Source organism: Lampetra planeri, chromosome 25 (assembly GCF_965212315.1).
Source record: "Lampetra planeri chromosome 25, kcLamPlan1.2.h2, whole genome shotgun sequence".
Classification (NCBI taxonomy): Eukaryota; Metazoa; Chordata; class Hyperoartia; order Petromyzontiformes; family Petromyzontidae; genus Lampetra; species Lampetra planeri.
The window spans coordinates 12,960,394-12,984,371 of NC_136131.1; the positions used below are offsets into that span (position 1 = coordinate 12,960,394).

General features: G+C 48.6%; 1 protein-coding gene across 5 annotated transcripts in view; it reads left to right on the forward strand.

Annotated features, from left to right (window-relative positions):
- LOC144727492 (monocarboxylate transporter 12-like) overlaps nucleotides 1–23,978 on the forward strand; it is a 46,660-nt gene that overhangs the window by 12,171 nt on the left and 10,511 nt on the right. For 2 of the 5 annotated variants that reach the window (XM_078606357.1, XM_078606358.1), the window contains 2 exons: nucleotides 4,798–4,902; nucleotides 17,626–17,850. In XM_078606357.1, the coding sequence (XP_078462483.1) occupies nucleotides 17,744–17,850 (107 nt within the window). In that variant the 5' untranslated portion in view covers nucleotides 4,798–4,902; nucleotides 17,626–17,743. Of the gene's footprint in view, nucleotides 1–4,485; nucleotides 4,903–17,625; nucleotides 17,851–23,978 lie in introns of those variants that run through there. The other 3 variants (XM_078606359.1, XM_078606361.1, XM_078606356.1) reach the window with 2 other exon arrangements.

A 23,978-nucleotide genomic window follows, 5' to 3' on the forward strand; every position in this document is an offset into this window, starting at 1 on the left:
TGGACAGCTTTCCAAACTGTTGCAGCTGATACGAAGCACTGTGTGCGTGTACACTGCAAGTTTGCTGTCATTTGAGAGTGCGTTTGGATGCATGGTATGGAGTAGAGGAAGATTGGGGTGAGAATGATTGTGAATGCGGTGAGAGTGGATGTGTTGGGGCGCCGCGGTGGCGAGATGTTAACTCCCTCGCCTTGTGTGGAGGAGGTCGTGAGTTCGATTCAGACCTTGATGCCTGGTGTATATTTAGAGTTTTCATGCTCTGCCCGTGGTCGCTTGGATTTTTCTCCAGGTCCTCCGGTTTTTCCCTCCACGTATAGAAACATGCGTCATTAGTATTGGGCCGCTATACATTTCCACACGACATTTCCACACGACAAGCCACTTCGTTGAGCTATTATTTGCGGCCAGGTCGCTTCTGAAATAAAAAAAAACCTTACGACCAAGCAAAACCAGTGGGCCTCACCTGGTAAAATAACAAAAACTTAACATATTTGTGGTTAGATAGGGTGGTGGTAAGTCAGGTTCCACTGTTATGTTTGTGGAGTGGTGTCGGTGATTTGGGCGATGGTAAATTTGGTGGCGTGTGAATGAGAGTTTGGATGACATGGTTGGGTGTGTATGCTGTGATAATGTGGGGAGCGGTAGTGTAGCGGTTAGCGCGCTACGCGATGACTCCGACCAGATGAATTTGATTCCCGCTCATGGCCACCAACATGAGTGTCGATTATTTGAACCGGTCCCGGTCCTGAGCCTCCCCTAGGTCGACCCAGTCTCAAATGAGTACCTGGTGCGGCGTGTACACATCACCACTCGGGAGACAAAGGCGGTCAGGCGTAGTGCTGGCCACCCCACCCCCTGTTGTGCCGTGTTGGCCTTCATAGGCGCTCACTAACAGCACTTGCCCCAACGTTCTGTTCAGGCTATACGGGGGATCTTTGTCTTTTTTAAGGTGATGATGTATTGGGCGTCTATGTGTGGGGGTGAACTGGGTCCCAGTATGCGTGTGGGGGTTAGGGTGGTGGTGTATTGAGGGGGTGTGTGTGTTAGGGTGAGCTGGTTGTGGGTGTGTATGTGTGGGGGTTAGGGTGGTGGTGTATTGAGGGGGGTGTGTTAGGGTGAGCTGGTTGTGGTGTGTATGTGTGGGGGTTAGGGTGGTGGTGTATTGAGGGGGGGGTGTGTGTTAGGGTGAGCTGGCTGGTTGTGGGTGTGTATGTGTGGGGGTTAGGGTGGTGGTGTATTGAGGGGGTGTGTGTTAGGGTGAGCTGGTTGGGTGTGGATGTGTATGTGTTGGGGTTAGGGTGGTGGTGTATTGAGGGGGTGTGTGTTAGGGTGAGCTGGTTGGGTGTGGGTGTGTATGTGTGGGGTTTAGAGTGGTGGTGTATTGGGGGGGTGTGTGTTAGGGTGAGCTGGTTGGGTGTGGATGTGTATGTGTTGGGGTTAGGGTGGTGGTGTATTGAGGGGGTGTGTGTTAGGGTGAGCTGGTTGGGTGTGAGTGTGTATGTGTGGGGGTTAGGGTGGTGGTGTATTGAGGAGGGGGGTGTGTGTTAGGGTGAGCTGGTTGTGGGTGTGTATGTGTGGGGGTTAGGGTGGTGGTGTATTGGGGGGGGGGTGTGTTAGGGTGAGCTGGTTGTGGGTGTGTATGTGTGGGGGTTAGGGTGGTGGTGTATTGGGGGGGGGGGGTGTTAGGGTGAGCTGGTTGTGGGTGTGTATGTGTGGGGGTTAGGGTGGTGGTGTATTGAGGGGGGGGGGTGTTAGGATGAGCTGGTTGGGTGTGGGTGTGTATGTGTGGGGGTTAGGGTGGTGGTGTATTGAGGGGGGTGTGTGTTAGGGTGAGCTGGTTAGGTGTGGGTGTGTATGTGTGGGGGTTAGGGTGGTGGTGTATTGGGGGGGGGGGGGTGTTAGGGTGAGCTGGTTGGGTGTGGGTGTGTATGTGTGGGGGTTAGGGTGGTGGTGTATTGAGGGGGGTGTGTTAGGGTGAGCTGGTTGTGGGTGTGTATGTGTGGGGGTTAGGGTGGTGGTGTATTGAGGAGGGGGGTGTGTGTTAGGGTGAGCTGGTTGTGGGTGTGTATGTGTGGGGGTTAGGGTGGTGGTGTATTGGGGGGGGGGGTGTGTTAGGGTGAGCTGGTTGTGGGTGTGTATGTGTGGGGGTTAGGGTGGTGGTGTATTGAGGGGGGTGTGTGTTAGGGTGAGCTGGTTAGATGTGGGTGTGTATGTGTGGGGGTTAGGGTGGTGGTGTATGGGGGGGGGGGGTGTTAGGGTGAGCTGGTTGGGTGTGGGTGTGTATGTGTGGGGGTTAGGGTGGTGGTGTATTGAGGGGGGTGTGTTAGGGTGAGCTGGTTGGGTGTGGGTGTGTATGTGTGGGGGTTAGGGTGGTGGTGTATTGAGGGGGGGTGTTAGGGTGAGCTGGTTGGGTGTGTATGTGTGGGGGTTAGGGTGGTGGTGTATTGAGGGGGGTGTGTGTTAGGGTGAGCTGGTTTGATGTGAGTGTGTATGTGTGGGGGTTAGGGTGGTGGTGTATTGAGGGGGGTGTGTGTTAGGGTGAGCTGGTTGGGTGTGAGTGTGTATGTGTGGGGGTTAGGGTGGTGGTGTATTGGGGGGGTGGTGTTAGGGTGAGCTGGTTGGGTGTGAGTGTGTATGTGTGGGGGTTAGGGTGGTGGTGTATTGAGGGGGGTGTGTGTTAGGGTGAGCTGGTTGGGTGTGAGTGTGTATGTGTGGGGGTTAGGGTGGTGGTGTATTGGGGGGGTGGTGTTAGGGTGAGCTGGTTGGGTGTGAGTGTGTATGTGTGGGGGTTAGGGTGGTGGTGTATTGAGGGGGTGTGTGTTAGGGTGAGCTGGTTGGGTGTGGATGTGTATGTGTTGGGGTTAGGGTGGTGGTGTATTGAGGGGGTGTGTGTTAGGGTGAGCTGGTTGGGTGTGGGTGTGTATGTGTGGGGTTTAGAGTGGTGGTGTATTGGGGGGGTGTGTGTTAGGGTGAGCTGGTTGGGTGTGGATGTGTATGTGTTGGGGTTAGGGTGGTGGTGTATTGAGGGGGTGTGTGTTAGGGTGAGCTGGTTGGGTGTGAGTGTGTATGTGTGGGGGTTAGGGTGGTGGTGTATTGAGGAGGGGGGTGTGTGTTAGGGTGAGCTGGTTGTGGGTGTGTATGTGTGGGGGTTAGGGTGGTGGTGTATTGGGGGGGGGGGGTGTGTTAGGGTGAGCTGGTTGTGGGTGTGTATGTGTGGGGGTTAGGGTGGTGGTGTATTGGGGGGGGGGGGGGGGTGTTAGGGTGAGCTGGTTGTGGGTGTGTATGTGTGGGGGTTAGGGTGGTGGTGTATTGAGGGGGGGGGGGTGTTAGGATGAGCTGGTTGGGTGTGGGTGTGTATGTGTGGGGGTTAGGGTGGTGGTGTATTGAGGGGGGTGTGTGTTAGGGTGAGCTGGTTAGGTGTGGGTGTGTATGTGTGGGGGTTAGGGTGGTGGTGTATTGGGGGGGGGGGGGTGTTAGGGTGAGCTGGTTGGGTGTGGGTGTGTATGTGTGGGGGTTAGGGTGGTGGTGTATTGAGGGGGGTGTGTTAGGGTGAGCTGGTTGTGGGTGTGTATGTGTGGGGGTTAGGGTGGTGGTGTATTGAGGAGGGGGGTGTGTGTTAGGGTGAGCTGGTTGTGGGTGTGTATGTGTGGGGGTTAGGGTGGTGGTGTATTGGGGGGGGGGTGTGTTAGGGTGAGCTGGTTGTGGGTGTGTATGTGTGGGGGTTAGGGTGGTGGTGTATTGAGGGGGGTGTGTGTTAGGGTGAGCTGGTTAGATGTGGGTGTGTATGTGTGGGGGTTAGGGTGGTGGTGTATGGGGGGGGGGTGTTAGGGTGAGCTGGTTGGGTGTGGGTGTGTATGTGTGGGGGTTAGGGTGGTGGTGTATTGAGGGGGGTGTGTTAGGGTGAGCTGGTTGGGTGTGGGTGTGTATGTGTGGGGGTTAGGGTGGTGGTGTATTGAGGGGGGGTGTTAGGGTGAGCTGGTTGGGTGTGTATGTGTGGGGGTTAGGGTGGTGGTGTATTGAGGGGGGTGTGTGTTAGGGTGAGCTGGTTTGATGTGAGTGTGTATGTGTGGGGGTTAGGGTGGTGGTGTATTGAGGGGGGTGTGTGTTAGGGTGAGCTGGTTGGGTGTGAGTGTGTATGTGTGGGGGTTAGGGTGGTGGTGTATTGGGGGGGTGGTGTTAGGGTGAGCTGGTTGGGTGTGAGTGTGTATGTGTGGGGGTTAGGGTGGTGGTGTATTGAGGGGGGTGTGTGTTAGGGTGAGCTGGTTGGGTGTGAGTGTGTATGTGTGGGGGTTAGGGTGGTGGTGTATTGGGGGGGTGGTGTTAGGGTGAGCTGGTTGGGTGTGAGTGTGTATGTGTGGGGGTTAGGGTGGTGGTGTATTGGGGGGGTGGTGTTAGGGTGAGCTGGTTAGGTGTGAGTGTGTATGTGTGGGGGTTAGGGTGGTGGTGTATTGGGGGTGGGTGAACTGGCTGGGAGAGTGTTTGTGTATGGGTGGGGTGAGGATGAATTGGGTGGGGCGTGTGTGTGTGTGTTCCTTGTTGTGCTTCTCTGTGCGAGAGCGATTGGGGAATGAGAGATAAATGGTTTCGCAGGCTCTACAGCGCGTGGCATCGCAACTTCGGCTGTTACCAAAGCGGCTTGCGTTTAATGTTGCTCAATATAATTCACAACGAATTGCGAGTCAAACATACTCTATACATGTATCTGTCTTGCACTGGAACCCTGCACGTGCTTCAACGTATGAAACAATTCCTAAATAACCACGAAAATCTCTAACTGCCGGACATTTGTGAGATAAGCAACGCGAGCAAGATCGAAGACCCGCTGGACTGGGTCTACAAGTGGGGGGAGTTCCGAGTCTCGTCTTCGCAGCGTCTGTTCTTCCGCGACTTCCCTGCCAAAAGGTATTTGATGGATTAATTTCTAACACAGAGCAGGCTTCCATGAATCAAGTTGACATCCTTTACATTGCAAACCCCGACTGCTGCTACTGAAATATATCCTTGCCAGCGGTGGAGCGTTGGCGCAATGGAAGCAGTGATCTTGGCACATTGCTCCGTAAACCCGGCTGAACCGAGTTCGATTCTTTGCCGCGGCTGACATGTCAACGACTGCGCTGTTCAGTGAGACGAACTCTGTGGCGTCTATACGACGTGGGGAGGTGTCAGCCAGCAGTGGATGGACAAAGGGGACGTACACGATTGTATTTGGATTATAGGACGCACTTACAATAAAAGTTGGTGGTACTGTATGTACACATCCTCGGTAGGTGTTCTGTATGTGTGTGTGCTTGAGCAGATTTTTACATTATTGACACAGGGCACGAGTCAACTTCGCGGAGCGTCTTCTAATTCGGAGGATGCGGCGGTGCATGGTTCGTGCACGCCGACGTCGTGATCGGTGGCACCACAGCCGCATGCGCCCGATTGCTTCTTGTGAAGCAGCGAAGTGGACGAGCAGACTGCCCCACTGGCTTCTTTCTGTTGGTCGCTTTGAGATGCGGGTTGACACCCCGGGGGTGCTGAGTTGCTGTGGGGAGGGGGCCGGGGTCGATTTCCGATTCTTGTTGCGAGAGCCCCCCCACTGCCTCCCCCCCCATTGCCCCCCCCCCCACTGCCTCCCCCCCCATTGCCCCCCCCCCCCCCCCCCCCCCCACTGCCCCCCCCCCCCCCCCCCCCCCATGCCCCCCCACTGCCCCCATTGCCCCCCCACTGCCCCCCCCCCCCCCACTGCCCCCCCACTGCCCCCCTAACCCGCGACTGCGGACGCCTGGGGCAGCAGAGAGCTGGCGCTGGGATATTGCGCAATGGCATCAGAGACATGCGATGCCAATTAAACGTAGCCGCTGTTCACAATGTGCAGTCCTTGCAGCGTTATCACGTCACTTTATCAATCCACCACTGGGTGGCATCTTCGCTCATCGCGCTGTATCGGTCTTGGGGAGATGGTTGACCATACTTCACCACGCTGGTTAAATGCGGATTGAGGGGGGGGGGGCTGCAAATATCACTTGCCACTGATGTTGGCCCTGGCCCTGGCCCGGAATCGAACTCTTGGTAGCCGGCTCCAGTTACACGATGGGAATTGGGTTCTGATGAAAACACAACCCCACATGAATGCAGAGACTGTACGTGTCGTGCATTGGCGTATACTGCTGCATTTACATTATTCAAAAGGCGGACATATGTAGATGCGTACTGTGCCTTTCATGCTTGTAAACAAAAAATTGTCGCCAGGCAATGAAGCACTTGCAGTTATCTGGAACTGGAATTGTGAGATTCCCCAGAGGGTTAACGTTTGCAGATGCTCGTATACCGGGTGTATGTACGGCGAGTAGCAACTTCACATTGCATGGCTGGCGAGCAACAACACATGTATACTGGTAGGAACCTCCTGGTTACACCAGCCCACAGGGGATTATTGTGCCCGTCGTGCAGGGAGGGGCTGGGTGGGGAGTGGAAGGTGGGGAGGGGCTGGGTGGGGAGGGTGGGGTGGGGCTGGGTGGGAGGGGCTGGGTGGAGAGGGGCTGGGTGGGGAGGGGCTGGTCACCCCGTGGTGCCCTTATAAAACTCAACGTTTAACCTACTCACGCCGGCTTGTGCCCGCCCTCACAGTCGGCCATATTTGCGGAATACACCACGCCACCGTTGACCCTGGCCATTGACCGAGCAACCCAACGTCACTACCAGCTCCCTCCGCAGGAATGTGTTACTCAAGTTTATTCCTCTGCTGAGCGTGGGGAAAACATCACAAGCAATAAACCCCGTTATGTCTGTCCATAGAGTACTGTATTTATATAATAGATGGTTATTCCATCGGCCTATTGGCTTTCCAGACCAATGTTATCCAGCAACATTTGTGTAAGAACACAAACTCTGGACCGGTTTCGACCCGGCTCTCATCAGTATAGTCCGGCTTGTTTAAACATGCTGCTGGATTATATTGATATTGGAAGGCAGTACAGTAAATCTAATGGACAAACGCATTATTGTATTCATATGTTGGACGCACTAAATAAAGTGTTGCGTACATATACTTCCGATCCATAGTGCGCTACAACAACGAAAAATAAGTATGGTTCAAACAAGCCCCAGAACCGATATGGCGTAGGGATGTTGATTTTTGAATCGTTGTTGGCAACATTTCTTGTAGCTCACAAACTGCATCTTGTATGTAGGTTGAGGTCAGAGCTGTAGACATATATATGACACATTTTCAGAAGTGTCATGAATTGGAAAGTTTGGTTAACTTCTAAACTACAATTAAACTATTTTTTTTATTTGACCAGATAAGGCCTACTGTCCTATATACAGTGGTACCTCGGAGATCGAACTTAATTCGTTCCAAAACCGTGTTCGAACACCGAATTGTTCGAACACCGAATCAATTTTCCCCATAAAAATAAATGGAAATAACATTAATTGTATCCCCACCCAAGGATGCTCCTATTATGGGCCATTTTTCACAAAGTTGACAATATTAAAATACAGTACAGTACATAAAAGCATACAAAAAACAAGAAACACAGTTATAATTAGTAGAATAAATGAACATTGAACTTCACTTTACCTGTAGTAAGGAGAGTGGATGGCTTGAGTGGAAGGTGGTGAGGAGGGGAGGAGGTGTCATTGTTGCTTGCAAGGGGAGTCCCCCTCCATAAAAATGTTGGGTAACTGCCCTTCTGGGGTTCTTTCTTTTCTTTGCCTATTTTCTAGCACTAACTGTGATTCACTTGAGGGCCTTTTTAAAAAACTGATCAAGAGAGGATTGTTTCTGCCTCCGTTTTAAGATGTTTCTGAAATGACTCAATGCATTATCATTATAAAAATCGCCTGCTCTGCTAGCTAATGCCTTATCTGGATGCACTGGGCGAGAGCTACGCGTAAACTGGGTCATTCGCCTTTGTCTCGGTCGCCCTGGCTACGCGTCTCGGCCCAAACAGGTTCGTTCCAGTTGCTCGATCTCCGAATTTTTGTTCGATGTCCGGGGCAAAAAATGGTCGAAAATTTTGTTCGATTATCGAATTGGTCGAGTTTTGGGGCGTTCGATCTCTGAGGTTCTACTGTAGTTCCTTTGCAGAAGTGACCTGGCCACAAATGATTGCTCAACAAAGTGGTGTATCGTGTGGAAATGTATATCAGCCACATACTCTAAGCGCGTGATGTTGATTCTAAATGTGGAGGGGAAAACCGGAGGACCCGGAAAAAAATCCATTCGACCACGGGGAGAACATGCAAACTGCAAATATATAGGCGTCAGGGTCAGGATCAAACCCCACGACCTGCATACCAGGTTAACATCTCTCCACCGCGGCACGCTACTTATGCAATGTTTTAGCGTGTTCGGAGGAAGCTTGTTTAACCAGGGAACACTCACGCATTCTAGGATATAATAACCGCCTGCCCCAATGGGCTAATTTATTTGCCATCGGCTATCTGTCCCATGGCCCGGTGGGTTTTTGACCCAAATTTGTGGTTCATGAACCCTTACCTCAAAAGTGCTGAAATACAAGAATAATGTGTTTACACCTCCTTTGTCAGTCCACTGAAGTCCGTCTCGCACCATGCCAGTTTACATGTGTTTGTGTTTTTTCCAATCAACTGCACCACACTGGTCAGCAGAGGTTGGTGAAGGAGCTGCTGATGACTGGTTCAGATATCACGTGCCACTGATGTTAGCCGCTTCCAATAATTCAATTCGGGTTGACGGGTTCATGTCGCAATCACTGTTACCACCACTCCCCCATATTCAAATGTGCAGGGACTCCTCTCCTTACAAACATTCGACTTACAAATTCTCCAATCTCCCCCTGGCTGTCCACTCGGCAGCAATTGGGTCCACCATAGTGAGTCGATCAGCCGGTCGTGTGGTAAGGAAGATATTGGATACTCCAACCTCTTTCAAGACGTCTGGCCAGGATGGAAGAGTCTGCCAAAATACACTCGAGAAGGGCTTTGTATAGCCATCTCTATTGGATGCCCTTTTTCCAGCAGTGGTGTGAACAAGAAATTTCACGGCTGCACGTTTATCTTATACTTTACAACAATACTGCATTGTTAATCTGGTCATAAAGCTGAGAAGTTATGAAAAGTGTCATGGAAATACAGCTTTACGTGTTGTACCTTTGCAGCTAACTAAAAGGGAATTGGAGCACTTAACTCTAATAGCATTAAATGAGTACCATAGGTATGCTTTATTTCACTTGACAATTACTCTAGGTTCAAATAATAAATTGCCAATTATAATCGGCAGTGTTAATAGTTTTTACACGCATTGTCGAAAGCACTTGTAGTCTTTTGAATATTTTTCTTCTAAAGAATTCTACACTTTCTGAAAATAAATAAATACTCTATTGCTGCTTACATGCACATTGTGTGAATCAGAGGGTTTTGATTTATAAAATGTTGAACTGAGATAATTATTTGATTAAGCCAATTAATCAACTACTTTTGTGTGGTCGATAACTCCAGCCCCTCTACAAATAGTGGCCGTTTCCATATGCTGTCTGCTGAAGGCTGGAAACCCCCTGCAAGCCCCTCCCAGTGTGATGCAGCTGATAATGCCGATGACGTCACCAAGCCCCGCCCATTACCACCTGCACAGCAGCACACGTGGGGACAGATGTGAGACTTTTTTTCCCCCCAACTACATTATATTTGTGTTATCTGATGGGTCGAGTAATGGAATTGATCATCGCTAGCATAATCAATTAAATATCTCAGATAGCCCAGCAATAATGTAATGCCACCGTTGGAATGTGTTGTGTTATTCATGATTGAACTTGGGTCTCCAAGCTGGCACAGTTTATATATAAAAACTAAAAATTGGCCACTGGCATGGCACACGACATCCAACCATTTACCGCTAAGAGTGATGTTGACGAAAAATGAATACTGGAAAACGGAAAAGTTTCAAGAAGGCATAAATCGCATTTCTGTGGTGTTGTCTGAAAACGTTCTTGAATTTAAAATGGCAAGCCCATACATCCGAGACCTCGACGAAACGTCACAATGGATCCCAGTAAAACTGTGTGCGTTCAAAAGGAAAAAATGTGCGGCGTGATTGGCTTCATGTCAAAAGCGTGGGTGTGGAGGGACACTGCGATGTTCATTTGAAAAAGTAAGAACAAAGGGGAAAACAATAAGTGGGTTCGGAAACAGCTGTCGATTAATATATGGCCTTGTCTTTGAGTGTACTTCAAATAAAAAAATGCCCTGAACGTTGTAGCAGACGAATGGTTGGTAGTTTAGGTGGCCTGAAATTAGTAATTGGCCTTTGATGGCTATTATGAGCATGAGTTAATGGTATGATATTACAGTAACTTGTTTTTATTAGGTGTTTTTGTTTCAAATATGTTTTAAGTGAAACAATCAAATATGACTGCTTCCGTCTGAGTCATATTTTTAAGGACAGAGTTAATTGTAGTGTTTATATATATATTACCTACACTTTTTATACTGAACAAGCAAGTCACCATGTAAGAGTATTCTAACAACTCTGTTATCGTCAGTTCTGTAATAGAAGAATAAACATCAAGAGATGTTCGGTGCTTCGGGCAGATTGCATGAATCAGAAACGTATCCCTGGCATACCTGGCAGTGCTCTCATCCGACTTATATGTAATTAATTTTTAATAATTTTATTATTCTTATCAATAATTATTATTAATGAGAATAATGTAAAATCTTGACTTAAAGCTTTCGTGACTGCAGGAATTCATTCTTTGGGTTTTGTCGGTAAAGTCACGTAGATAGGTTCAAATTAATACAAATAATAAATATAAAATAAACAAAAATTACGACGTTTCGATCACAACATAAGCAATCGTCATCAGGAGGAGGAAAGATGACGATCGCTTGTGTTGTGATCGAAACGTCGTAGTTTTGTTTATTTTATATTTATTATTTTTATTAATTTGTCCTCATCTACTTGACTTTACTGAAAGACCCAGAGAATAATAATGTACATTATTTTGCTAATCCATTGTTGGATGAAGGCTTTCCAACAATGTGATAGACACAGGAGTTATATGAACGGTACTTTATAATGGTCCGTGTGGGTTGAGCAAATGGCGGGGGGGAGATTGGTTTAGATACCACCTACCACTGATACGAACTATGGTAAAGAATTCAACTCAGATTGGTTCAAAGAGTTGTAATGACAACAGCTGTGGCACTGCTCCCCACCCTTGCACAGACTGCATCTATCCAAGTTAATACCCTGTGCAAAGGACACCAATTCCAACATTGGTGGAGTAGATTTCCAGAATTAAAATCCTCAATTGTGGTTTATACTGAAGACTTTGAAACCACTGCCCCTAGATATTGTATGATTATAAAGTAGGAAAATGTCATCTCAGTGTACCACCTATCATGACCGTATTTTCCGGATACTATAATGCCCTTTTTCTTCTGTAGTCTGTAAAGCAAAGTTAGGGATATGTGTTATGAGGTAGATTGTGTGCGTAAACACATTCATATAACTTCGTATAATATGGAGACTACGATATATAGTAGTTTATCATCAACACGTTACAATATCATCTCAGTTTATAACCAACACATTAGAATATAATATCATGTGTAATATATAAATTGTGTCTAAAGTTAAATAATGTCCGATTTTAACGAGGCGTTGCCACACTAGTTCAATTCACCAAACATTGTTCTATGGACATTTTAAGCTTTTAGTGGTTCAAGTATTTTATTAAACACAATGGCAAACTTTGAAAATTTAACTTTATTATCTCAATTGCTGCACACTGGCCTTTGGGTTAAACTTTGTCCAACTTGCACATGCAGGATGTCAGGAAAGGTTAAACAAACAGAGAGTTGCAAATGCAGCACGAAAAGAAATCTGTGGAAGCCCTAAGTGTTTTTACGAATTGTGATTTCAATGGGAAGGTTTCTACATGTTTGTGAATTAAAGTTCTATACGTTTAAATATCGTGTATTTCATACCGTATTATTATGGATTTACCAAACCTGCAGTAAGGCATTTATCTTGTACTTTGTAAAATAATATGATTCGTAATTTTTGTTGTTTGGAAAAAATAAGAATAGGTTTTACCCTTTCTGGCAATAAAATAGGTGTTTAGATGTTCAAACACCAAATAGAAACCCTTTTCAAGGAATTGTTTTGTTATATCTGATTAATCCTGACTTTCCTTAGCTTCTATAACACTTTTGAATCACCTAACCTTTTATGATATGTTTGCTTAAATAAACATATATGTACGTCTTAATATGTTACGGTGCCAAGGTAATGTTAATCACACTATGGTCGCGGCAAAGTGTATTTCTACTACACGACTGCCAATGGAATCTATGCAGTTTATAACATTTGGCTTTGGCTGCCCATCTGACCAAAAGGCTTATAAACATCTACATCTCATTTCAACTTTAAATCATACACGTTAGATACTGTAAGTTCCCCACAATGCCTATATAATGCCTCACACCAGTGCAAGCAACCACCAGCAGCTCGTGTTCTTGTCACTGCTACACATCAAGCCACCAGCAGCTCGTGTTCTTGTCACTGCTACCAGCCGATGACTCACCACAGCTGGGCAAAGGAATCCTCAATGTCTGTCTGCCAGTCCCTCCTGTCCTTCACTGCTCCCATCCAGTGGTACCCTCCGCAACACCGCGATGTGACCCCACTGCCGTCGTCTCTTCCTCTGCCTTCCTCTGCTTCTCTTCCCCTCTCGAGGTCGCCAACTCAACAGTGAAGTTTCGTTTCTCATCTCCCGTCAGTTGTTCTCAAGACACGTCCTGCCCATTTCCGCTTCATTTCTTTGGATGAAACAACAGCTGCATTGACCCCTTTGCTTTTCCTTAATTTTCCATTGCAACCAGCTCGTGCCAACCGTTAGTGCTCCGGAAATGTTGCTGAGAGTACAGCCAACAGAGTGAAATGCTGTTTGGACAAATTCAGCATTGCCAAGGTTTTCTGGAAAAAACAACTCTATTCTATTGGGACTGAGATAGCCACAGTTAAGGCTGCAATGTGAGCCTGTTATTAATATTCCCCTGAAAGTGTCTTGGTGAATAAAATAAAACTACAAATGTATTTGACATGTGACAAATAAATGGGGGGGCTGTTTGACATAATCTTGCAGGGCATGGTATACAGAAAAAGCAGGGGAGGATGACCGAAGATCAATTGGATGGCAAGTGTGATAACGTGGACTGATAAGCAGCGAAAGCAGCTGACAAAGACTGCAAAGGGCAGGCAAACATGGAGAGAGTTGAAATCCGAGGCATCCACTCTATAGTTAATTCTATCACGATCACTGCTGTTAAAGGGATAGGTGATTATCATAATTAAAGTGTCTAAATGAAGCTTGTCGTCACAACTTTTTTCTGCAGGTGGTGTGCTTTCTAAATGTTGGCGAAACTCAACGGCTGGAGCAACCATAGGTTGCAAGAATAGAGCAGTTTTTTAGATAGAAATACGCTTATAGGTGTACCCAGTGACTTTAAATCTATCCCGTAGTTTGTGGTGGTCCTGTGATAAATTACAGTGTTGTGTACGTAATACTGTACATGTACGGCTCTCTTTCCAATCCTCTGCTGGATGAGGGCCTCTACGTCATGTGGATTATGGGGATTATTGTACCATACTTCATAATGGTGAGTGTGCAGGGAGCATAGTACAGTACAATACAACAACGGATGTTACTCTACTGCCGCCTGCTGACAACGTAGCCCCACAGCAGGCTCACAGCTCCTGGTTGACGCCCTGTGGTCGCTCTTTGCACGAGCGAACCAGGCTCAAACTGCTGAGTTTGTATGGGCTGATTAGATTAGATGCATTCCAGGTGATTTGGCCACAGATGCATTCCAGGTGATTTGGCCATAGACGCCTGCGGTGTTGTACAAACTTAGAACATTTCGATTCACAAGATGCATAATTGCCCACTTGACTCTGTGGGCTTTATTCTAGCCACCATTCACCCAGCAGGACACGTGGCATTTCATAAACACTTGCAATTCTTTTCTGCAGACGCTGCTTTTTTATCTTTTTATGTGCATGCGAGACTGGTAATATTTGGCAGTTTTCTCAACTGTTAGTGTGAAGTGGTGTGATTCATTGGCAAGAGTGGCTCAGGCTAGGTATGCTTTAGATACTGATTTGCAGAATTGAAATCGGCGTGCCAAATCGAACTTTAAAGAACTCCGGCGACACGGCCGAGTGCGTAGCGTGTTTGCCGCTCGTTGCAGACGTTCATAGTTCAAGCCCACAGCTGCCCTGGTTAATACTGCGAGTTATATTAACCAGAACGAGTGCCGTCTGCTTCACAGTGGGCATTAAAGATCTCGTGGTGTTATAAAAAAAAAAGTAGACCATTTGTGCCAGCATCATGGTCTAATTTGACAAATTAGAAAAATTACTCAACTGAGGAAAGCTCGTAGCAAAATTGCCCCTAACAGTGCAACTTAGCAGGACCCTCTTAAAAATTGTAATTCCTGGTTAAATAAAGAAATAAGAATAATCGCCACGTATATGTCCTGCACATCCTATTATATAAATCTCGCTGTCTAATGCCACTTTTCAAGCTGGTAGGACATCTTGGAAGAGGTAGGGGTTACCAACACTTTTCTCCACCACACACGACCTGCCGATCCACTCACTGTGGCGTACACTGGGGGGTGATGCAAGAAACTTGCAACCACTGTTTCAACTGACGACCCAGACTGCAAGACCAATTAAGCTACACCACAGCACATTCGTGACGCTACACACATTCTTAAATTGTATTGGAATAAAGCATTGAGAAATTATCTTGACTGGTTTAAAATGTAGTTTTTGTTTGCTGAAAAAATAAGAAATGTTATGTTTTACTAACAATGCTTTAATATTTTCATAAGCAGCTTCATATAACAAAATGAGCCCTCTGAAGTCTATTTCACGGCAGCGGTCAGCAAGGTGCGACTCTTGGAGGACTGCGTCGTGACGCTATTCAGGGCCACAGTCTCGTGCTCGCCACGCAGTGCATTGTGGTTCTTCACATCTTCTTGGTTCTTTCGGTAAAGTCACGTAGCAGGGAAATAATAAAAATAAAACATAAAATTAAATTCTCACGACGTTTCGGCCACAACACAAGCAGCCGTCCTCAGGTGAAGACAGAGCTGTGTGAGAGACAGCGCTCCAATGAACACTGCTAAGCTTGGCAGCGTATTTTAAGCTGGGTGGGAGGAGAAGAGCGCCTTGACAAAGGAGGTTACATGTCAACAGAAGAATTTTGCATTGAGTAAGCTGTGTTAATGTGAGAGAATTAGCAGGGTGTTAAAGTCATAAATTAGCATGTAACTGGGAGATTAGCATGTATGATAGTGGGTGGTTGCAGTTCTTTAGCGTCAAAATACTAAATGCCTCTGTTGATATGTAAACTCTGACTTTAACATAGCCAGTTACATGCTAATTCCTCACATGCTGCCAACAACACAATTGTAATAAAATGGAGAGAATAGACAAAACACAAATACATATAAAGTGGAAAGTTTACTACTATACTCATTAAAACATAAACTTAAGTTTGGTGTAAGGAGCTCAGTCAACTGTGGATTACAACTTGCAGTACTGTGCTCTGTAGAGGACATTTTAAATATCTTTTTTACTTACATAAGTAATTTTTAACAAGTTTTGTTCTTGAACTGAAAGCATATTTGACGAATATAGCATTGTTGTACATCCATTATGGTTAAATATACTGCATGTGGTTACATTTGCAGTGATCTTCTTATGGGAGAGATAGGCCGGACTGACAGCAAAGTGGAATTTATTTCCACTGTATTAAGGCTGCCAACAGAGTTGAACACCAAGCCCAGTCCTGCTCATTTGAGTGCAAACACCATCATCATCATCAACCATGATGAATCCACTCCTAGATGAAGGCCTTCCCAAGTCACCATCTCTTACAGTTCTGCGATGTGGCAATCCGCCTAGCATCTGCACACGAGCTGCTTTCATCGCTCCATCTCCTCAGTAGATGTCCTCTTGTACATTATGTATCTTTTCTTGACTGCCTTGGCTGGGAATGAATATCAAGACTCAACCTGGAACCGAGCTGTGGTCCTGGTCCGTAGTACCTAGTTACGTTGTAATTAGTGTGGTTAGCCTGGTGGTCACCACCATAGGTTGTTATTCTGTTAAGGGGAAGTTACCCCGTGTGTTGGAGTTCAATAAATGTGTTGCCTCCAAATATACGTCTGCGACTCAGTTGAACTCACTACACTTACACCACAGCAGCATCCAGAATCACACGCACAATATCAATTCCTTTCTTGGGAACACATTTATCTCGTGTTAATTTTTATGATATATTTTAAAATTGTAATCACACTCACCATGCCGACTAAAGGAAGGGTTTTTTTGCACGTGAGTCATTGTATGATGGTTTTGGCTTGCAAATTAAGATGCATTATCTTGAACGCGTATAACCTTGGAGCAGATTGTATGATTTAATGCCACCTTGTAAAATCGCTGAGTGGAACGAGGGTTGAACTGTCAAGACCCTTGTAACTGACACAGTAGCAGGCATGCAATGTGGCTTTTTTAAAAATGAAATTGATGTTTTAAAGGGTGGAGCAGTGAGGCATTGGTTAACACATGGCTGTCTAAACCCCAGCAACCTGAGTGTCGCTAACATCAGTGGCGAGTGATATCTGAATAGATCCTGGGCCATTTTTTCACCTAGCTGCATTAACCAGTGTGGTGAAGTATGTTCATACAACCTCAAATGCCAACATAATGTTAGAAAGCCTTCACCCAGCATTGTGTTAACGTCGGGCTATAAATTATTATTACTTGATTTGAGGCTTTCGTGACTGCAGGAATTACTCTTTGGTTCTTTCGGTAAAGTCACGTAGAAAGAAAATAAATAAAATAATAAAATACGACATTTCGATTGCAACACAAGCAGTTATCATCAGGTAGAACTAAATTTGAGAGAGAGACAAAACACAGAGACTGAGACACAGACAGACACGCAAGCAGAGAGAGACAACACATAGACACACAGAGACCCAATGCCTCTGTGTCGTGGCATTAAATAGAGAGAGGGGGGGGTGGGGGAGAGAGAGAGGTGGGTCTGCTGGAGCAGAGAAATTAGCATGTCAATGAGAGAGTTGTGTGGAAATCCACCCCGAAGCGGCCAGGGGAGAGAAAGAGCGAATGGACCTATTATTACTATTTTGATGGTAATTTTTTTTATTTAATTTTGTGTGTAGGCAGGGTAGCTCAGAGGTCAGAGGGCTGTGTTCGGAACCGCTGAGATCCTGGGTTCAAATCCAGGAAATTGCCTGTGATTTAACCAGGTCACCAGTGACTGCACAAAAAAAAACCTCATCACATTAATTTGGTTCTAAATGTAATATAGAAATATAACATTGGTTTGACTCTTATTCGAAGCGGGTGGGAAAGTGCTGACTATGTCAACAGAGTTCATTGGAAGGAATCTCAGAGGACAGTTTTGTGAGAGACTCGTATTAATATCTTGTCTCGTGCCATGATACCTAGAGCACAATTGGGATAAAATTGGGGCAAATGTACGTATAATTCTGAAAAAAATGAAATGTTGTTTCATAAGATGCAAACATTTTGTCTTCCCTTTTTCCCCGCAGGGCTCAGGGCCGCGGCAATGTCGCGCGAGTCCAAGCGGTACTGAACCCCAGTGGAGAAGTGCGAGGGGCGGCGGTGGCGCTGATCAGACGCGGACGGCGGCCGCGGCACTGAGCGAGCATGCGGGGCCGAGGGTCGGTGCTGCCGCAGCCCCCTGACGGGGGGTGGGGCTGGATGGTGGTCCTCGCCTGCTTCATCGTCAACGTCTGTACGCGCGCTGTCACCAGGTGGGCACGTCATACCACGTCGCGACCGCAGTTGCAAACGAGCACCGGCGCGCTACCATCGTTGTTATTGTTTTGATGTCATGTCCACGTCTTCATTACCAGATATGCTAAAACTATACTATATATTTTTTTAATTTACCAGGTAAGGCCCACTAAGCTGTAATGCTCTTTTTCAGAAGCGACCTAGCCACAAACGATAGCCCAACAAATTGGCTTATCACGTGGAAATTTATAGGACGTTGATTCTAAATTTGGAGGAAAAACCGGAGGACCCAGAGAAAAATCCACACGACCACGGGGAGAACATGCAAACTCTAAAAATACAGGTGAAGTGGGTTCAACTGAGTCGCAGACGTAGACTTTGGAGGCAGCGCATTTATTTAGTTCCAACACATGGGGTAACTTCCCCTTAACAGAATAACAACCTCAGGCGATGACCACCCAGCTAACTACACTAGTTAACTACGCTAGTTACTACACTAATTACTACACTAGTTACCATGTAACTGTTACTACGGACCGGGGACCAACAGCATCTGCCTGGGTCCATGTGCTGGAAGACTCGTAGAACGGAGATCGTAGACGAAGGGTTCTTTTCCCAGGATGAACAACCCTGGTCCCTCTCGGGACTCGGCTAGGGGTCGGCACGGTTTGGCTCAAACCACCAAACCGCGGTTTGAACCGAACCAAATCGGTTTGGTTTGGCTCTGTTTGAACTGGTTCGGTTTGGTTTGGGGCTACGAAAACCGACTCGGTTTGGCTCGGACAGGGTGGAACCGGCTCAAACTAGTTTGGTTGGTTGTAAAGGCGACACGAAAGGACATGCTGTAGTTGCCTTTGCCTGCGAATTCACTTTGCAATTGCATCTCCATGGCTCGAGCGGCTCAAGACGGCGCCATCCCCGGCGGCTCCAGCATCACAAGGTATCTCATCCACGACGTGGAAGAGACCAAACACGCCGGTAGCGACGAGGAGCCGATGGCGAGCGAACGTGAGAGCCCGGACGCCACGCGCGGCGACACGCGGCAGAGCCTCATGCGCACCCTCGGCGCCGCAGCGCTGCAGACCGCGACGCAGCCCAAGCCCAAGAAGGCCCGTGTGTCCCGAGCGCTGTGGCACGACGAGTACTTTGAGACGAGCCAGGCCGCGGGCGACGTGCAGAGCCGGACCTGCAAGATCTGCACCCTCCAGTACGCGGGCTCCACCTCCTCAGGCACCCATATCAAGCATCTCAAGACCCATGGGATCGTCGACCCCGAGTCGCCCACGGTCGTCACGTCGCCGCCGACGGGGAAGGGTTTGCTCGTGCAGTCCAAGATGGCCACGCCCATGTCAGCGCACGCGAGCAAGGCCATGGACAGCTTTGTCGCCGAGTACATCGCGATGAGTGGTCTAGGCCATAAACACGTAACATCGGATCCCTTTACGACTCTTCTTCAACGAGCTGCCCCGGGTTACGAGCCCAAGTCTGAGCGCACGGTCAAGCGCCGCATGCTCGAGATGTATGTCGTCCTCAAGCTACTCGTGCTACAGTACTTTACTACTTTTGGCTCTTGCGTCTCCTTGACCTACGACGGTTGGACAAACGACGCCATGACCGGCTTCTTCTCGGTCACCCTCCACTGGATGGACCCGGCGTCGTTCTCCATGTGCAACTGCATCATTGACTTCTTTTGGGTGGCCCCGGGCGAAGGCGTGGGCAAGCGCATGGCGCAGCGCCTGCATGAGCTGCTCGACGACTTTGGCGTGTGGCCGCGCCTGCTCGCCGTCGTCACCGACAGCGGTTCTGACGCCGTCGCATCCGCCAAGTCCCTCACGCTCCTCGAGGGGAGCAACCTGCGCTCGACGTGCTGCTTGCGGTGCATCACGCACTGCGTCAACCTCGGCGTCAAGGCCTCATTCGGCGCGTTCGAGACACTGCTGCGCAGCCTCCGCGCGACGCTCGGCGCTATCCGCAAGAGCAAGACGAAGAGGGCGGCCTACACGTCGCTCGCGCGGCACTACCTCAAGTGCCCGCTGCAGCCGCCTTGCCTCGACGTGGTCACACGTTGGGGTAGCACGTACGTGATGCTCACGGCGTCGCTAAGGCAGCGCCAAGTGATCGACGCCATCTGCCTTGAGCCCGGCTGGTCGCGGAGCCAGGCCGGCTTGTCGGACGAGCAGTGGGAGCAGGCGGCGCTGCTCTGCCAGTTCTTGGAGAAGCCGGCGGCCATCTCTGATGCCATGGGCGCCGAGGAGTACTGCACCATCTCGAACGCCATCACGGCGCAGGAGGCTCTCTTGAGCCACTGCATGACCCACCGCCCGAGTCCTCATGTGGTCGTGAGCTTGGCCGCCGTGACCATCTCCGACTACATGGTCAAGTACAGCGACCTTCTCTCGTCCGAACAAAGCCGCGTCGCCCGCTTTCTCGACCTGCGCCACCCCAAGCCCGCGGCCTCGAGCACCGAGTACAGCAATATCAAGGACATGATGACGGACATTCTCAACCAGCGCTACCCAGCGTTGACGACGGACGCGGCGCCGAAGGCGGCGCCGCGTGGCGGCATTAACATCCTCTTTGACATGGTCTACGCGCCCAACGCTCACGACGGCGCCGCCTCCGAGGTCGACCGCTTCCTGCTTGAGCCGACTCAGGACCTGAGCATGGACGTCGTCGAGTGGTGGAAGCTGTACGGCGGCAAGTACCCGCGCCTACGACGCGTGGCCCTCGACTATTTGCCTATCCCGGCGTAGTCCGTGCCCTCCGAGAGAGCAAACTCGGCCGCCAAGCGCTCCTTTCTCGACCGACCAAACTTGCACAAGTGCACGTTCAAGGCCGAGATGTGTGTGCGCTCGTGGGCGCGGATGTTGCCTAGTGTTGGGGTTTCACTGCCATTGAACTACCACACTGCGTTCAAGGACATTGGGCGTGCCAAGCTTGAGGAGATGGCTGTGGACGACATCGTCGTCCAGTACTTGCTAGTGAATCTCAATATGAAGAAAGCCTGCGTAGAAATTAGCGATTAATACACTTGATATTTGTATTGAATGCGAATATTGTTTGCCGCGCATCTTTTCGGTTCAAGCCAACTCAAGAGGTTTGGTTTAGCTTAGTTTGGTTTGGTTTTGGTTTGGTTTGGTTCAGTCGTCGCTGGTTTGGTTTGGTTTGCTCAATTTGAAACCAGTTTGAGTCGGTTCAAACCGTGCCGACCCCTAGACTCGGCTTGTATTCTCTGCGGCGTGGCCGGCTCCGCCCTTGGCCACGTCCACCTTGCAGAACCATCGGGAAGGACCTGGGTCCCTATCACGTGACCCCTCTAGCCAGAGTGCCATGGCCTCACACGACCTTCCCCTTTGGTCGGCACCCACACACCGTGTCCTGTAGGGCCGGCACTGCACTTACAGCCTGGTGCCATCCAGCGCTGTTACTCAACGCACACCGTGCCCCTCTAGGGTCGGTACTACACCCACAACATGGTGACATCCAGCGATGTCACTACACGTTCGTCAGGGTCAGGATCAAACCCACAACCTCCTGCATACCAGGCGAGGGAGTTAACATCTCTCCACTGCGGTGCCCTATTATCAGACCCCGTAAGGCATGCACAGCGCTCGCTCGATGGCAGCAGCGACAAAGCGTCGGCGTTAACGTGGCGAGTTCCCTTTCTGTACGCAAGACTAGAGGAGTAGTCCTGGAGGACCTCCAACCACCTGGAGAGCTGGCCTAACGGCTGCTCAACCCGCAACGCGTACTGTAGAGCAGCGTGGTCTGAGCGCACCTCAAACCGTCAACCGTACAGGTACGGATGGTACTGCTGGATGACATGGAAGATGGCCAGCAGTTCCCGGCGCGTTACACAGTAGCGTTGCTCGGTTGGAGACAGTACCCAACTCTCGTAGGCAACCACACACTCCACATCGTTTAACACTTGAGACAACACAGCACCAATCCCAGGTTGCTCACATCCGTGTCTAGGATGAATGGTAGAGAAAAATCGGGGTAGTGGAGGGGAGGGGCGTTCACCAGGCCGTCACGCAACATGACGAACGCGGCCACCTCCTTCCCCCATAGAAATTTTTGTCCTTTGGAGGTAACGACTTGGAGTGGCTTTGCAACGGTGGTCAAACCCGGCACAAAGCGACGATAATAGGAAGCGAACCGAATGAAAGTTCGCACGTCGCCCACCGACTTGGGCGTCGGCCAGGTCCGAACGCAAGCAGTTTTTTCTGGGTCCATCGCTAGCCCTGACTCACTGACAATGTGGCCGAGGTAGCACACTGATCGTTGCAAGAGATTACATTTTTGTGGCTTGAATTTGAGGTTTGCCGCCCGCATTTACAGGAAAATGGCACGCAATCTGTCTAAGTGTTTATCAAAAGTACGAACAAAGACAATGACATCATCAAGGTATATTAGGCAAGCATCCCATCACCAGTTCCATAAGACGTTGGAATGTAGCTGGGGCTGAGTGGAGCCCCATCAGAAGTCGATTAAATTCAAACAACCCTTGTGGCGTACGGAATGCCGTCTTAGCCTAAAATCGTCATCTAAGAGTGGAAAAACAACACGCCCCAGATAGAGCATCCAAAGAAGCATCCATTCTAGGGAGTGGATACGCGTCAGCAACTGACACAGTTTGTTAAGCTTGCGAAAATCAACACGAAACCATAGACTTCTGTCCTGTTTTTTCACAAGTACTATGGGGGCCCCCCACGGGCTATTGGATGGGGAAATAATGTCTGTGGCCAACATCTCGTTGACCGTGACACGCACGTGATCTTTCTCCTTGGGGCCTAACCTATAGGGGTTTTGACGAATGGGGGCAGTGCTCCCCATATCAATACGATGCTGCAACAGGGGTGAGCGACCGATGTCATACTTCCCCTTGCTAAAAACGTCAGAAAATTCGAAGAGAAGCGCGCGCAGCCTGCCTCGTTGGGCATCCGATAACTTATGAGTCGTCGTGCCCCCCTCTGTTCTACAGCTGCCGCCACTCGCCCCGTATTCACATCCCCACCCCCGCAATCCGCGGGTGATACATGTGCAAGAACCGTGCCCACGATGTGACGTAATTTCTGCTGTTTTCAATCAAGTGGTTGCGGTGCAAGAAACCACTTGATTCTTTCCAATCCTGAATCCCACTACAGCTGTAGTACAATTTGTCCCATGCAGCCATGTGCATAAAAACATACAGCCATCAGGATCGGAATCGAACCCACGAACTCCTGTAAACCAGGCGAGGCAGTTAACATATCACCACCGCGCACTGCACATGATTCTGCGTGAGTTTCACAGCCCATTCACGTCGCTGGGCAAGTCAATCAAGAACTTGAGTCTGCGGCTACAGTCTCCCCAATATAACTGCAACTCTTTTTATAGACCCGGCTGTCCATGACAGTCATGAATTTGCGGAAGATTTGTCAATTTGTTAAACGGCACAGTTAAGTATTTCCAAACCTTCTATGCAATAATCGGTGGACTTGACCTCAACGCATGTAAAGGATCACTGCCACGTTAGCTCAGCAGCTTGTGTGAGTGTCACCGAATGTGCAAGACAGGAGGATCAATGGGTTGCTTGTCATTGAAGTGCTGCTTAGAGCTGCTTGGTGTACACAATTTCTGATTCATTCATAATTTTGGAACCGTGTTGGCTTCAACTGCCTCGTTTGTTAGATATCTCGTGAGCAAACATTTCAGCAATCTAAATGACAACATATAAATAACACAACTTAAATAATATGAACGCAGTCAGTTAAAGCAATCTGCAAAGTGTGTCCAAAAGCAGAAATCTATCTCCCAAGTTTAAAATAAACCTGCAGAGCATTGGCATCGAATCTAAAACAAAGTGGAGATGCACAGCACAGCCATTGCACTCATCCACTGCTGGACTAGGGCCTACCCTCACACCACATGGGTCATGCGGGTTAAATATTTCATTGTCACTTTATTCTTCTTCATACGTTAACATTGCCAGATTAGGCAAAGTGAGAATGTAGCATCTAAAAAAATATATTTCCAGCAGTGTAAATCATATTTTTGGGTGGCCGAGCTTGTTGAGTATCGCTTACTGAAGAACCCCAATGTAGGTTTCACTTTCCAAATGTCCCCTTCACAAATTCTGCATTACAAAACTATGCATGGTAGC